The sequence below is a fragment of the Ixodes scapularis genome, unplaced genomic scaffold, assembly GCF_016920785.2.
Source record: "Ixodes scapularis isolate PalLabHiFi unplaced genomic scaffold, ASM1692078v2 PGA_scaffold12__126_contigs__length_90152505, whole genome shotgun sequence".
NCBI classification, from domain to species: Eukaryota; Metazoa; Arthropoda; class Arachnida; order Ixodida; family Ixodidae; genus Ixodes; species Ixodes scapularis.
Window position 1 is genome coordinate 81,658,066 of NW_024609838.1, and position 12,769 is coordinate 81,670,834.

At 44.6% G+C, this 12,769-nt stretch overlaps 1 protein-coding gene across 1 annotated transcript in view; it reads right to left on the reverse strand.

Moving 5' to 3' along the window:
* LOC8043879 overlaps positions 1-12,045 on the reverse strand; it is a 390,627-nt gene extending 378,582 nt beyond the window's left edge. Inside the window, exon 1 of the mRNA XM_042289248.1 lies at positions 11,692-12,045. Within this exon, the coding sequence (XP_042145182.1) occupies positions 11,692-11,866 (175 nt within the window). The 5' untranslated portion in view covers positions 11,867-12,045. The remainder of the gene's footprint in view (positions 1-11,691) is intronic.
* Between the last annotated feature and the right edge of the window lie 724 nt (positions 12,046-12,769).

Below are 12,769 nucleotides of genomic sequence, written 5' to 3' on the forward strand. Positions count from 1 at the left end.
CCGGAAAATGCACACCCTAGTTATATTGAAAGAATACATAAACTAGGAAAAAAGACGCCGGGTCAGGATCGCCCTGTTATACTGATGGTTGCGGAGTTTAGGGAAATACTTAATATTTTGAAGAACTCCTCTAAGCTTAAAGGTACCCAAATAAGCACTAATGAAGACTTTTCTAAAAGAATTGTAGATATTAAAAAATATATATGGAACTTCACTGCAGAAGAAAGGTGAAAGGGTGCCAAAGTCAAACTGTTATTTGATAAGATCAGGCTCAATTATGTTTTGTATGCTTGGAATGAAATTTTTAATAAGAGGCACAAATGTCATTTTCCTCCGGGAGCTTATAATGAGCTGATAATGAGTGACTAAAACAAAGACATTATATTTCCTTTAAAATATGAATATGAACGTAAGAAGTACTTCGAACAAAACGGTAGAATTTGAAAGTACCATCTTAGAGCAAGAACCTGATATTATGTAAGTACAGAAACCAGATTTCATAAGGATGTTTTAGGCTCTGAGTTCATACCGCCAAGCTATAATATAATACAAATATTAGTCTGGTATTTTTTATCTTTAGTGATGTGAGTGCTGTTCCGGCATTGTAGTATGTGATTATGTTGAATAGCCGTACAGTATATATTGGAGGCACATATCGACCTCCCAAGTCGTCGATTCATGTACTAGAGAAGCTAATAAATCGTATGGATAGAAATTTTAGTCACAAACGTAATATAATATTATTACGTGATTTTCATTTACTAGGATTTGACTGGCTTATATATTCCCCTGGAGCAATCAAAGCCGCTAGCTTAGACCAACTATTAGAACTTGCTTTATGCTACAATCTAACCCAGATCGTAAAAGATTGCACCAAATTATTATGTACCACAACGCCATCGTTTTTAGACCTACTTTGTGTTTTCGAGCGGTTGAAATATTTTCTTTGTAATTACGAAATTGGAGAGAGTCTATCTGACCATGAATTGACACACCTGTCCTTGAATATTAGCCCCTGTACTTCTGGCGATCATTATCGATAGACTGATTTGAAATTTAGGTCAGCTGATAACGTAACGATTCTAGATTGTCTGGAACAGTGGTTAAATTTTTTTTTCTTTATCAATCAAACGCTAGCGCTCACGCGCTTTGGGAGTTCTTTTCAAACATCACTATGCGGTGTGCTGAGCCATGTATTCAAGAAGCAGTAAAAGAACTAAAAAAAACAAATTCCCGGATTACTCGAGAAATTATTCAAGCCAAACGAAAACTCAAGCGGAAGCGGAAGGCGAGTTCACGAACTAAAAATAAGGACAGTATTCGCCACATAAGCCAAGAACTAAAGCGGCTTGTGAAAGAGTGTTACAAGATATTTTTAGATATAACGCCTAAAACATCTCTCTGCGAGACGCCCGGTAAGTTTCGCCTATACATTAATTCATTAGCCAAACCCTGCTGTGACAGTGATCTCGGTATGAATCGAAATTGAGTGGAAACGTTAAAATTCATTTTTTTTTCACTCTTCTGTTTTTCCTTGTGACGATAAAACGTTGCCATGATTCACTACATATCAGAATAGTCCTCCTATCAAGAACATATAAATACACGATGAAGGAGTTTTTAACATTTTACCTAACATCGTTATAAAAAGCAAGGGGCCAGTTAGAATTCCTAATTATCTTTTTTTAAGACACGCAAAGTGGGTATTCAAATACCTTACCTCGATATTTTTTTTTTTATTATATTTAAAAACTGGTTACTTCCCAAACGTATGGAAACGTGCAAAAATCATATCGGTTCACAAAAGGGGGAGTGCTTCAAACGACAGTAATTATCGCCCCATTTCACTCGCTAGCATGTGCTCTGAGCTACTTGAACATATAATATCTAAACACCTAATATGTTGAAAAATCTGAGCTGTTGTTCCGATCTCAACACGGCTTCCGCAGAAAGCTTTCTACAACAACCCAGCTGATCGAAACAGTTCAGGATCTCGCACAAACTATGCATCTCCACGGTCAAGCTGATATAGTAATTTTTAGGCTTCGCAAAAGCACTTGATAAAGTGGCACATTCAAAACTGATACTAAAAATGAACTCAAATTAAAAAAAAAAAAAAACAGTCGTCACGAATGGGCTTTCGCCTTACCTTTCCTTTCGCGAACAGTATGCTGAAGTTCGATTGCCCGAATCTCGTCCTTCACAAGTAGATTCAAATGTGTCCCAGGGAAGTGTCTTGGGCCCCTTCTACATTTTAATTTTATAAATTAATTGCACAGCATCATTTCAGTACCCATCAAGCTATTCGCTGGCGATTGTAATATTCACAATAAAATAGAAACACCGCACGACCAGGTCAAGCTAAACTGCTATATACAGAGAATAAAACACTGTTCTGACCAATGTCAAATTGTGCTGAACCCGGAAAAAGAATCAGTCTGTATGTCAATACCGAGAAAATAAAATAGTTTGCATTATGATTGGAGCATATATAGTAGCGTGCTTAACAAGGTAAATGAATATAAATACTAAGGTTTAAGACTGGCAAAACATAGTGGTGCTTGAGGTGAAATTGGATAGCTGAACACCTGAAATAAAAATACTCGCCTATACAACTTTTCTAAGACCTAATATTGAATATGCCGAAATCGTATAGGACCCCCCCCCCCCCCCCCCCCTATCATAAAAAGTTGTTTTAAACTGGAGAAAATCTATTGGCGAACATCCCGTTTCATATTTAATAAATATCGCCGGATTAACTCCTCGACTTAACCATGTCAACTTGCCGAACTTCCATCACTTGGATACAGAGTTAAGCTTTATAGGTTAATATATGTTTTCCACGTTATTTATATTCGCGTTGAAAATAATTATTCCGATGATCTTGAAATCTGCAAAAACCTATCATCGACGCATCGCCATGGCACGTTGATTCCCAAGCCGTAACGACTGTTTTAAATCCAGTTTCTCCACTAGAACAATGAAATAGTGGAATGTTTTACCCGATAAAAGCTGCGTCGTGCATATCTCCGAGCAAATCTCTAAAATGCATCGAAAATATTGTTTCATGGCAACTACATATTGCAATTTGGCAGTGACATTTGTTTTTGTCTCAAAACGATTTTGTTTGTTTTCTTCTGATATTTTGTTTTTGATTCTGGATACGTTCTTTAATTATTCGTTACATGAAGTTGGCTTTTTTTCGCAACTGTTTAGTTGTGTATTTATTTATTCCGGTAAAAATCTATGTTGTGTTTTTTTGTTGTTGTTGTTTTTTACGTTGCGATATCAGCCCTGAAATAGCCCTACCGGGCTGATAGTGTTAAAATTGAAATGAATAAGTCCGAACGCAGCCGATGCTACGCTCCGACGGACCAATCCCGTACAGCAAATGCGTTTTGGTCCTGAGCATTTTCGAGATCTTTAATGCCCCCGGTATTTTTTCCTCACATAATCTCTCCGTTTTCTTTTCGAACCCGAATCGCGTCCATTTCTCGTCGCGCTCCGTTTCCGGCGCTTCTCGGACCACTTATCCCCGTCCCCTTTCCCAACCGTCCTAAAAGGTATTTCTCGATGAAAACAAACAAACAAAACAGCCGCATAAATCGCGCGCGCGGTAAAACCCGCCTCTTCGGAGCGCGTCCCGAGGGGAACCTGCCCACATCCAGAAATCGCCAGTTTCGCCACTCTGTTGCAGGGCCGGACGCCTCGGCGGCCCGGCAGCCACCTGGGAAATTAGGGGCCGACTTTCGTCGGGGTCCGGACCGTATATAGCGGCCTGGCGACGCCGTGACCCCCGTCGTCCAACGGTTCAGAAATTTCCCCAACGATCGCCACGACGACGGCAGCGCCTCCGCGTGGCAAAGGGGGGGTGCCCACTTGGCGATCATTCGATTTCGTGTCGCTTAGGACTTTTCACACGTAGAGTAACTCTATATGCTTTGCTTTGCGGAACATGTACCGTTAATCGTGCTGATCCCCCCGCGCGATTCGGTCACACTTAAAGTAGAAATTAAGTAGGTTTCGAAAACGTTGAGTCACCTATATTGTAGGGGCTTTGGCTAGCATTTCCTTTCTATTACTAGCGCGGAGTGGAGAATCGCGACGGTATCGGAGTTTTGATACCAAGTATTGCGGGAAACGCGACCGTCGCTCATGCGTCATTGTGCGTTTCCCAAATTCCTCAAAAAATGGCGCGCTTGCTTTCATCGTGGGTTGTCGTGTCGCCTTCTTCTGCGTGGTCACTTTGAAACCGCGCTTTGCGTTATAGAAATACCGCAACTACAGATATCTAATTACAAGCAGGTTCAAGATGCTTCCTGCTCGTCAGACTTCAGTGTAATATCCGCATTTTGCGCAACGTAGAGAGAAAATGATGCCCCGCCACGAACCCAGTGCTTAGCAAAGTCTCATCCTCGCTGAAGCGCTGTCGTCAAATTTTGCGTACGTGACCTCTTCTCCGCCAGTGAGGAGTTGGCGGCGAAAGAAGAGGGAACCTGATACTCTGGCTCCGCCATTTAGTTAGCCTATTTATGCCGGGGTTGGGCAGTATCGCGATACAAATGTGTCACGATAGTCTTTTAGAAACAATATCTGCGTTTATATTTCCGTATCGCGATACGCTTTTTCAATCGGTATCTGTATTTCGGTAACGGAATTCATTTGCCGTGTGTTCCTTGTATCGCGACACGATCATGGCGCAACGTATCGTTAGAATGTTTGAGGAATCATTGACCACGTGGTAGCTCTACTAACTTTAGGTCCCTGAGATTCGCGACTCCTTCCCTGTTCTGCAAAGATAACGTATGTCTTCCGAGGTGCCTCAGTTGATCGACAAATCTGTAGGTTCAAAACGTTGATGTCACCGCGAGCAGGGGCTTCACAAGCCTACAGCCTACAGATTTTTTAACAATATCGCGCAAACGCAGACCGGCCGCTATAGATGTGTGGCAGAAGGCACACCCCTAGCCTCCCCAACTAGCTGTTTCACGCCGCGATAAGGCGCTGATCCACCGGCCGGAAGGCGTACGCGCGATATCCTTAAAGAATCTGGAGGCTGTACATTGTACTCCCTGTGCCCAATATTTTGAGACGAATAATAATTCTGCTTTTAGATTGTCAGAAACAAAAAGCACCGGGCCATTACGTATAGGTATGTTTTTGAAGGGATGAATTTTAGCATCAGTATTTTAACTGTTTTTGCTATGTATCCCAGTATTTCCGAATACATTTTAGAGGATCACTGACCAACCCTGATTCACACACACAACACAGCTATATTTCAGCACTATTAGTCAGGGATGGAAGTTGCGCTGACCATGCTGGTGCAGCGCTGAATATACGGGATAAGAGTAATACAGTGCTGATACAGTGCTGCGTCACTGCTAAGTTAGGTCGAAGTCACCTCTGCATAAGCGCTCTTCTTTGTGTTAACTCAGCGCTGACTCAATGTGTGAACCAGCCTTTACAACCTTATTGCCACTGAAAAGGCAAACACCGATTTGCGTTGGCTGACAAAATTATACATCAGTGAAACAGAAACAGACACAAAAAGGCACAATCTTTTAAGGAAGAACATGCCCGTCTCTGTCTCCTCCTATTTCTGTTTTGTTCGATCTGCTAAAAGTATATTTACACCAAAAAGCTCGAATGCCTTCTAAGCTTATGTAAATAATTGCTCCTTAAATACTGCATTCTATCCATTTATGACTTTAACGATAGAGGTCGCTGGCAATTCTTTACTTTCTTTCTGTGCCGAATAGAGCTCTGATCGCAGACTACAGATATACCTTGGAGGCAACAGAAAGTACGCAGGCGAGTGGACGAGGACGGACGAGCAACTGCTCTACTTCTCTCTCTCTCTCTCTTTCTCTATCTATCTCTTCATCTCTCTCGCTATCTTCAGTCTCGCGTGGTAGATGCTGTGGGAGCAAGGACAAAGACTACAGAATGTTCCCATAATTTATGACGCTCTTCACGCGCGCCCGTTTGGAAGTTTTGAAAATCAGGCCTAGTTCCGGCGCCTTTAGCGGGCCTCGCCTTACAAGAAACAAACAACAAAATAGTGTTCGCACACATCTGTAGAACACCTCGTTAGTATCTCTGTACGATTAACTGGCGACTAGTCGTTCCCGACATTCCCTTCGGTGCCGCGGACGTTGTTGCACGCTTTGCAAAGGGTCTATTTGGGGGCTCTCCAGAGAAAAAAAGATAACCTCGGTATTATAAAGCGATACAAACGGATTGCAAAAGAAACAGAAGTCCTGCGTGAACAATACAACCTTTTGTATGCACTAAGCATACAAATGTTGGCCTTCACTTCCCCTACCGGACAACTAAAGCTAGAAATTGCAACCTTCAGAGATTAAGAGACATCTCAAGTAATGAACAAATTATTTTGTGACAAAAATAAACTCGAGAAGGAAACGAATATTGCCGCCGACTCCATCACAGATCACTTTATTCATTGCGAACATACAACATACCACGTTTAGAAAAGAAACGGACATTAGGTATGGCTTTTGCAAACAGACGTGTCATAATAAATATCTAATTTTTGCTCATTAAATCATTTATTACTTGACTCGCTTATTATGTCGTTTGCTTGTAGTACGCACATATTTATTTGCTCAAAAAAACGGAAATCTTTGCAGCAGTGCGTTTCGAGACCGGGAGCCTTCAAGGAACGAAAGAAATTTGGCTACGTCCAAAACATATTCGTTTAATATAATTTAGTAAGTCGTTAACCAGTTAATTACTTGAATTCCTTATTATGGTTTATCTTCTACCCATATGTCAGTTGAAAATTGAAATCTGTGCGACAGTGCAAAATTATCGCTGATGTTTGGAAACCGCAAACCTCGTCAAACAAGGCCGAATTTTTCTATTTTTTCTGTTACATCATGTGGGGGCTACGTATCTTTACGCGCGAGGGCAGGTGCTCAAAGGGAACCGGATCTCCGTCCTACTACGGAAAATGACAACTACCAGCGAAGCAGGTCGCCACGCCCAGTTTGCAAAGTCCATACCAACGACGATGATCGCGGTATCCAACAAAGTTTACTGGGAAACAAGGGTTCCGAAACAAGACGGCCCCGGCGCGCTCGTCCACCTGAGAGCCAGTATCGTGAGCGGGTCGTCGGTTGGAGGAGCTCACTCCGCTAACCGTCGTAGCAGAAGCTCAATCCAGAGCCCTCCTCAGACTGCCGTCCACCCCGAGATGGGAACCCCGACCGTCCCGCTCGATCTGTCCCGGACCTACCGAAACGGGACGCCCCTGGAGTAGCGCGAGGGGGAGTAGGCCAGCAAGGTGGCCAACCCTCTTCAACTCGATACAAAACGCGCTGGCTAGAAGCCCGACGATTCAGACAGACACGTCCGGAGCTTACACCTGCTCAGGGGAAAGAAGCCAGCGGCTCCCACAGGATAAAAACAAACAGCGCACAAAGAACAGGAGACACATGGAACACAGAAACGCTGACTCGTGTTTTCTGCGCCTCCCTCTTGTTGCCCAGTACTTTGTACGGTGTTTATTATTATGTCGTCTCAATACCCACTTGCCCAACTTACTATACAGCTCCCACAATCCTAACTATAGTCGTTTAAAACAATGGTATAGACGGTTCATTGATCGACCTATTGGATCGTTCGTTACATTGCTTCATTTCAATTTTTATGTCCGAGTCAAAATCTAAAGTCGTAAAAGTCTCTCATCTTGAGACTATGCCGCATCCATCGCGGAAACATATATTGCGTGATATCTTAACCACAAATGTTCTAACGAATTTCTGATGTTAAATAAATGGTGTAATGCATATTTGATTCGGTTATTCATTGGTATCTATACGGCCGAGCCAGAAACTGAAATCTCGATAAAACCCGCGTAAAAAGGGTAATGTGATTTGGAGATGGCGCGCCCGGACGAAAAGCGAGGAAAGGCCATTTTGCGAAGATGCCTCGCGCATTAGGATATCCAACCTCCCAATCTTTTTATGTGGCCCGTTGGGAACACCCGGGTCTAAGAGGATGAACTGTTTGCAGATAGTCCGTGCCCCACTCCCAAGTTAGAGAAGGACGTAACACGTCATCGTGAAATATGTACAGCGTTTCCAGAAGGAGGTCGGATCATTACGTAGATATAACAATCCTACATCCGCAAAAGCTTTGCTCGATATAATCAAGTTTTTGGAAAAAGCGCGACACTGTTAATACGAACAAGTGATCGACTTTTTTTGTATATTTTTGTTTTATACTGCGAAGGTTTTTCATACATATCAATCAATTATCCGTGATTTTTATTAGAGTCAATGCATATTACAAAGATAATAAAAGACCGTTTGGGCCCATTTTAGTCAAATATTGCGAGTAGTGTAATGGAGAGTGCTCGTTTGGGGCACTCGCCTAAGCGAAAGAAACGTGGTGGGAATTACGGCAAACAAATGAGGACAGAGAAGAAGGCACACAAGACAGGACTTAACTGACACATCAACACCTTCGGAAATGCATCTGTCCTTTTCCTGTGGCTCAGTCTTTTCAGCCACCTTGTTCTCTGTCCTCGTTTCATTTCTTTTATTGCGTATTGCCCACCATGTTTTAGAACCAACTGTCCCAATTCGCGGTTTCAACGAAGAAAAAAATGTGACTCCTCCCCATACCATTTCGAAGTGAAATGTGAAAATACACCGATTTTATGTCCTTGCGAATAACAGTGTCGCCCAGTGCACAGACAAAGACAGTGGCCATGACCACGCAATCGCCGTTTTTTCGTTTTTTTTTTTTCTTTTCTGAGTAGTCTTTTATCCGAACTTTAAGTACCTCGTCAACCCACCGAAAGCTTCCCGCAACCAAACATAGCGAATCATAACGCAGGCATAACACAAGCACGACCCATTCCTTGCTCCTCCGGTTCATCGGAATTATCGAGGCAGGTATAATTTTTTGTATAACTTCGACACCTAACGGCCAGAAGCGTAACATCCCACAGCACGACACTCCGTCTTTTGTGACGTTATTTGTTGCCACTTCGGGAACATTTTGGATGCATGGGCAGAATGGAGCGCTAAACACAACAGGTGGAAACGCGTTCCATGCAGCGGAGCAATACCACCTTTTGTCACGCAAGGTAACTCGAAGGCTGTGGTTGAGGCTGAAATGAAATCTAACGGAACAGGGTTCAGAATTTGCAACCATCCGCAATTAGGTTCTCGTAGCTTTTCGCTAAAATAGATATACGTGATCAGGTACTCTGCTCCTATGAAGAAGCACAATAACTGCAAATGTTTCTTTCTATGGGGTTAAGAGATTCCATTGGAGACGAGGTGTTTTGATGGTGCCCCCTGGAGATGTCACAACTGTGACGTCACCATAAGCGAAGTCACAACCAGGATTATCAGTTGTGAATGGCAAGAGGAACGGCGGCACGCGTGTAAACTGCATGGTGCAAGCGAGGAATCATTGCGTTCTTAAACCAATGCAGTCAAAGTTGACTATTCGACATTTCTTTCACTTCCTTTCGATGAAAGCGTGACAAGTACGATTAAAACCATCATAGCGAGCTTTTTGACCAATCACCGCAGATCGCAGCGACGTTTTCATTTACTTTATTTATGTATTATTTATTTATTTACCCTAAAGATTATACGACGTTACAAAGAGAAATGGTGCAATAAAACGCAGAGAGCATACAGGGGGAAAAAAACGCTGAATCAAGGTTCGAAAGAAAACAAAATGTTGAAGTAGGCATTTTTAAAATCATGAATGTAAACATCTTTGTCGGAGATTTGTCTGGTTGAGTAAAATGACCGAATTAAAAGAAACTTATTCAACCTCAAAACCGTAAAAATAAATCCCGCCGTGTTTTTTTTTTTTTTTTTCTTTCTTACGGGGTTACTATAAGTCGTATGGGGCAGTCACCGCTTCAACTTCTTCGTCTTTTAAACGAGAGGACATTCTTTCCTTTTTTTTAAGTAGGCAATGTTTTGGTCACTCTTCTTGTAACGTGACGTAGACCTTGCGCTTACAAGGATAGTAAGGCACCTATAGGGATCTGTTGGTGTTCCCTCGCGTATGTTGGATGTGCCGATATTCCAAAGAACACTTTTTCGGAAGTTTGGCTCCGTGTCCATCACGTGCGCCTGAACGAAGTCAATCGGATGGTAACGCCCTCTGCAGTGTTCAGCTTTAGATTTTTAAAATCCGTTTGGTCATGAACGAGAGCAGTTTGTTGGGGAAGGAGGTTTAATTCTACGAAAATGTGACTAATGAACGAGGTAAAAGAAAGTATTTCTATGACATAGAAAAGTGCCAATTTGTTTTGGTGATTTAAGCAATCGGAAATGTATAACGGGGCGTTAGTATAGGTGATGCCGAATAAAAGGATGACGCTAAAGCTGGTTCTGGCTGCATCAGATTATAGCGTCGGGCACGGTGGGATTTAAAGGGAAACCGAGTTTAGCAGTACGACGGTAGTTAGAAAGTCAGTAGGATACGTCGTGTATATTCTTTAATCCTCAAGGTTGGTTTCGCCAGGTTCACAGCGAGATCGGAACGCAAGTTGGGCATCAATCGGTGAAAAGACGGGAACAGTCTGTTGTAATCTTGCAGACAAAGTGTACAAATCCGTCCGTTTCTGCTGCGTCCCGGAACCAAGAGACGCGTTTTCCTCCTGTCAAGAGGGCCATAAACATCCCGCAGCAACAACAACAACAAAAAAAAGAGGAGCGAAGAAAGCCGATTCTGAGAAAACGGCGCCGCGAGACGGTCGTGTCTTTTTCGCGCCGAGCGCCTCGCAAATGGGCCGGCAACGAGCCCCCCGCCGCGGGTGGGCCCTGAGCCATCGGGGCCTCTCGGCGGCGACAGAACCCCGAGTTCTGGCTCTGCGCTGCCGGACCACCGTCTTTTATTAATGAGCCAGCGCGCGGCCGGGCCGCCGTCGAAAGCGACTGCGCGTGCGCGCTGCTCCACTGCGCGTGCGGCACCCCCCTCCTCCTCCTCCCTATGCTGTTTTCTTTGGCTCTGTTTGTCTTCTCCCCCGAGCAAATGCAACTCGCGCGATCGGACAGCCGTGGCCTCGAAACGCTACCAGACGAACGTCGATGCCGTGCGTTAAGCTACTCCGTGTATTCCGGGAATACAAAACAAACAAAATTAAAAGTGAAAAGACGCGATGGGGAGATCCGTTTCGTACTACGTTGGGAGAAATAGTCCTAGCAGGAAACGAAAACCGCGTTCAGTAGCGTTCTCAGTGTAAACACCTGCCTTTGAACAGTGATACACCATAGTGTCTGCTTTCCGCTCTATCTGGTTAATACGTGCGTTTCACTGGGGTATCAATTGGAAACTAAGAGCGCTCGAAGTACCAGTGGTTTATTGAGTAGCTCCTGGAAAGTACGCAGTCTTCGAATAGGGAAACTTAGGGAAACATTGCGGAAGTGAGTCGGTGCGTGAACCATTTGATCAGCGACAGCAGGTAGCGTAGCTCTACAATTCGAAATAGCCACTGGGGTAATGAGAACCGGAATAATTCCGTATGTATACTGAACATTTCCAACAGCCTGTTTGATACTGACGTGCTTCGCCGAAGGCTTCGCGCCTCTGGACATTCAGGAAACCTCGAGGGGGGCGTTCGCTGCAAGTCGCTTCCACTCGCCCCCTTCCAGTCCAAAGCGGAGAAAAAGATACACGGTTCCTTACCTGGGACGCCGGACTGCGCCGCCGCGATCCAAGCGAACCAGCAGTAGACGCAGCGTAGTGTAATCCCGATCCAGCGGCGGCGGCCGCCGCTTGGCCGACCGCACGACCTGTCAGCGAGAAGACCACGCATCGCTGGACGGTCCCCGACCCCCCGTGACGACGTCATCGCCGCCATGCACCCGGGGCCCACTTCCTAACTGGGTTCTCCGGACCGGGGGCCGCCTAGCCCGGGACGGAACAAGAACCACGTTCGCGCCATGTCCCTCCGACGCTCGTGCCAGACGCCACAACCTGGGTTCGGGACGCCAGGAGCCGCCCGCAGCGCGCTCTGCGGGGACGCCGCCGTCCGACGTTGGGGGAGCGTGAGGGCGCTGCGATCGGCGGTGCGCCCTCCCGTGGCGGTTGGGAGCAGACGATCGACACATGGCCGATCGAATGCTGGCGACTCCCTTTTTGCTCGTCGCCGCTTTGCTGGATTTGCTGACGGAGGCTGGCAATGGGAGTGCAATCGAGGGGAACAGGGGAGAGGGTATGGGGATGAGAAGGGAAGCGCGTATACCCCTTCCCGATTATGCCGCTCGTTTTTATTTTTATCTTCGTCATTTCTTTAATCCTAAGGAAAGGTTTCGACTTCAGGAAAACCGAGTATTGAACTGCATTTTTCGTTTCATGGAGACCCCCAAGTCGTAGTCATGACCTGCATATACGGCACCTCAACTTTTAACGCCGCAGTGCTGTCAGCACCAGCGACACTGACAGCACTGCGGTGGCGCTGCTGTCGGAATTGCGCGTGCAGGGATTGGCCATTGTCGCATCTTGCACGAATAGACATCCTTACGCAGAAAATGCATATTCTCAAATGAATTCTATACAATCGCAAGGCACACGAATGGATGTCAATAAATTATGGAAAATAAATCTACTATTAATGGCATAAAAATTGCCTATTCACGAAATAGAAGTGTTATTATTAAGCGAACTATCAGAACAACGTTCGCAACATGAAGGCGGCTCAATATTCAACTAGTCATCGATTACAATTCCCCTACATTCAAACAAGGGAAGCGTGTTCACAAAA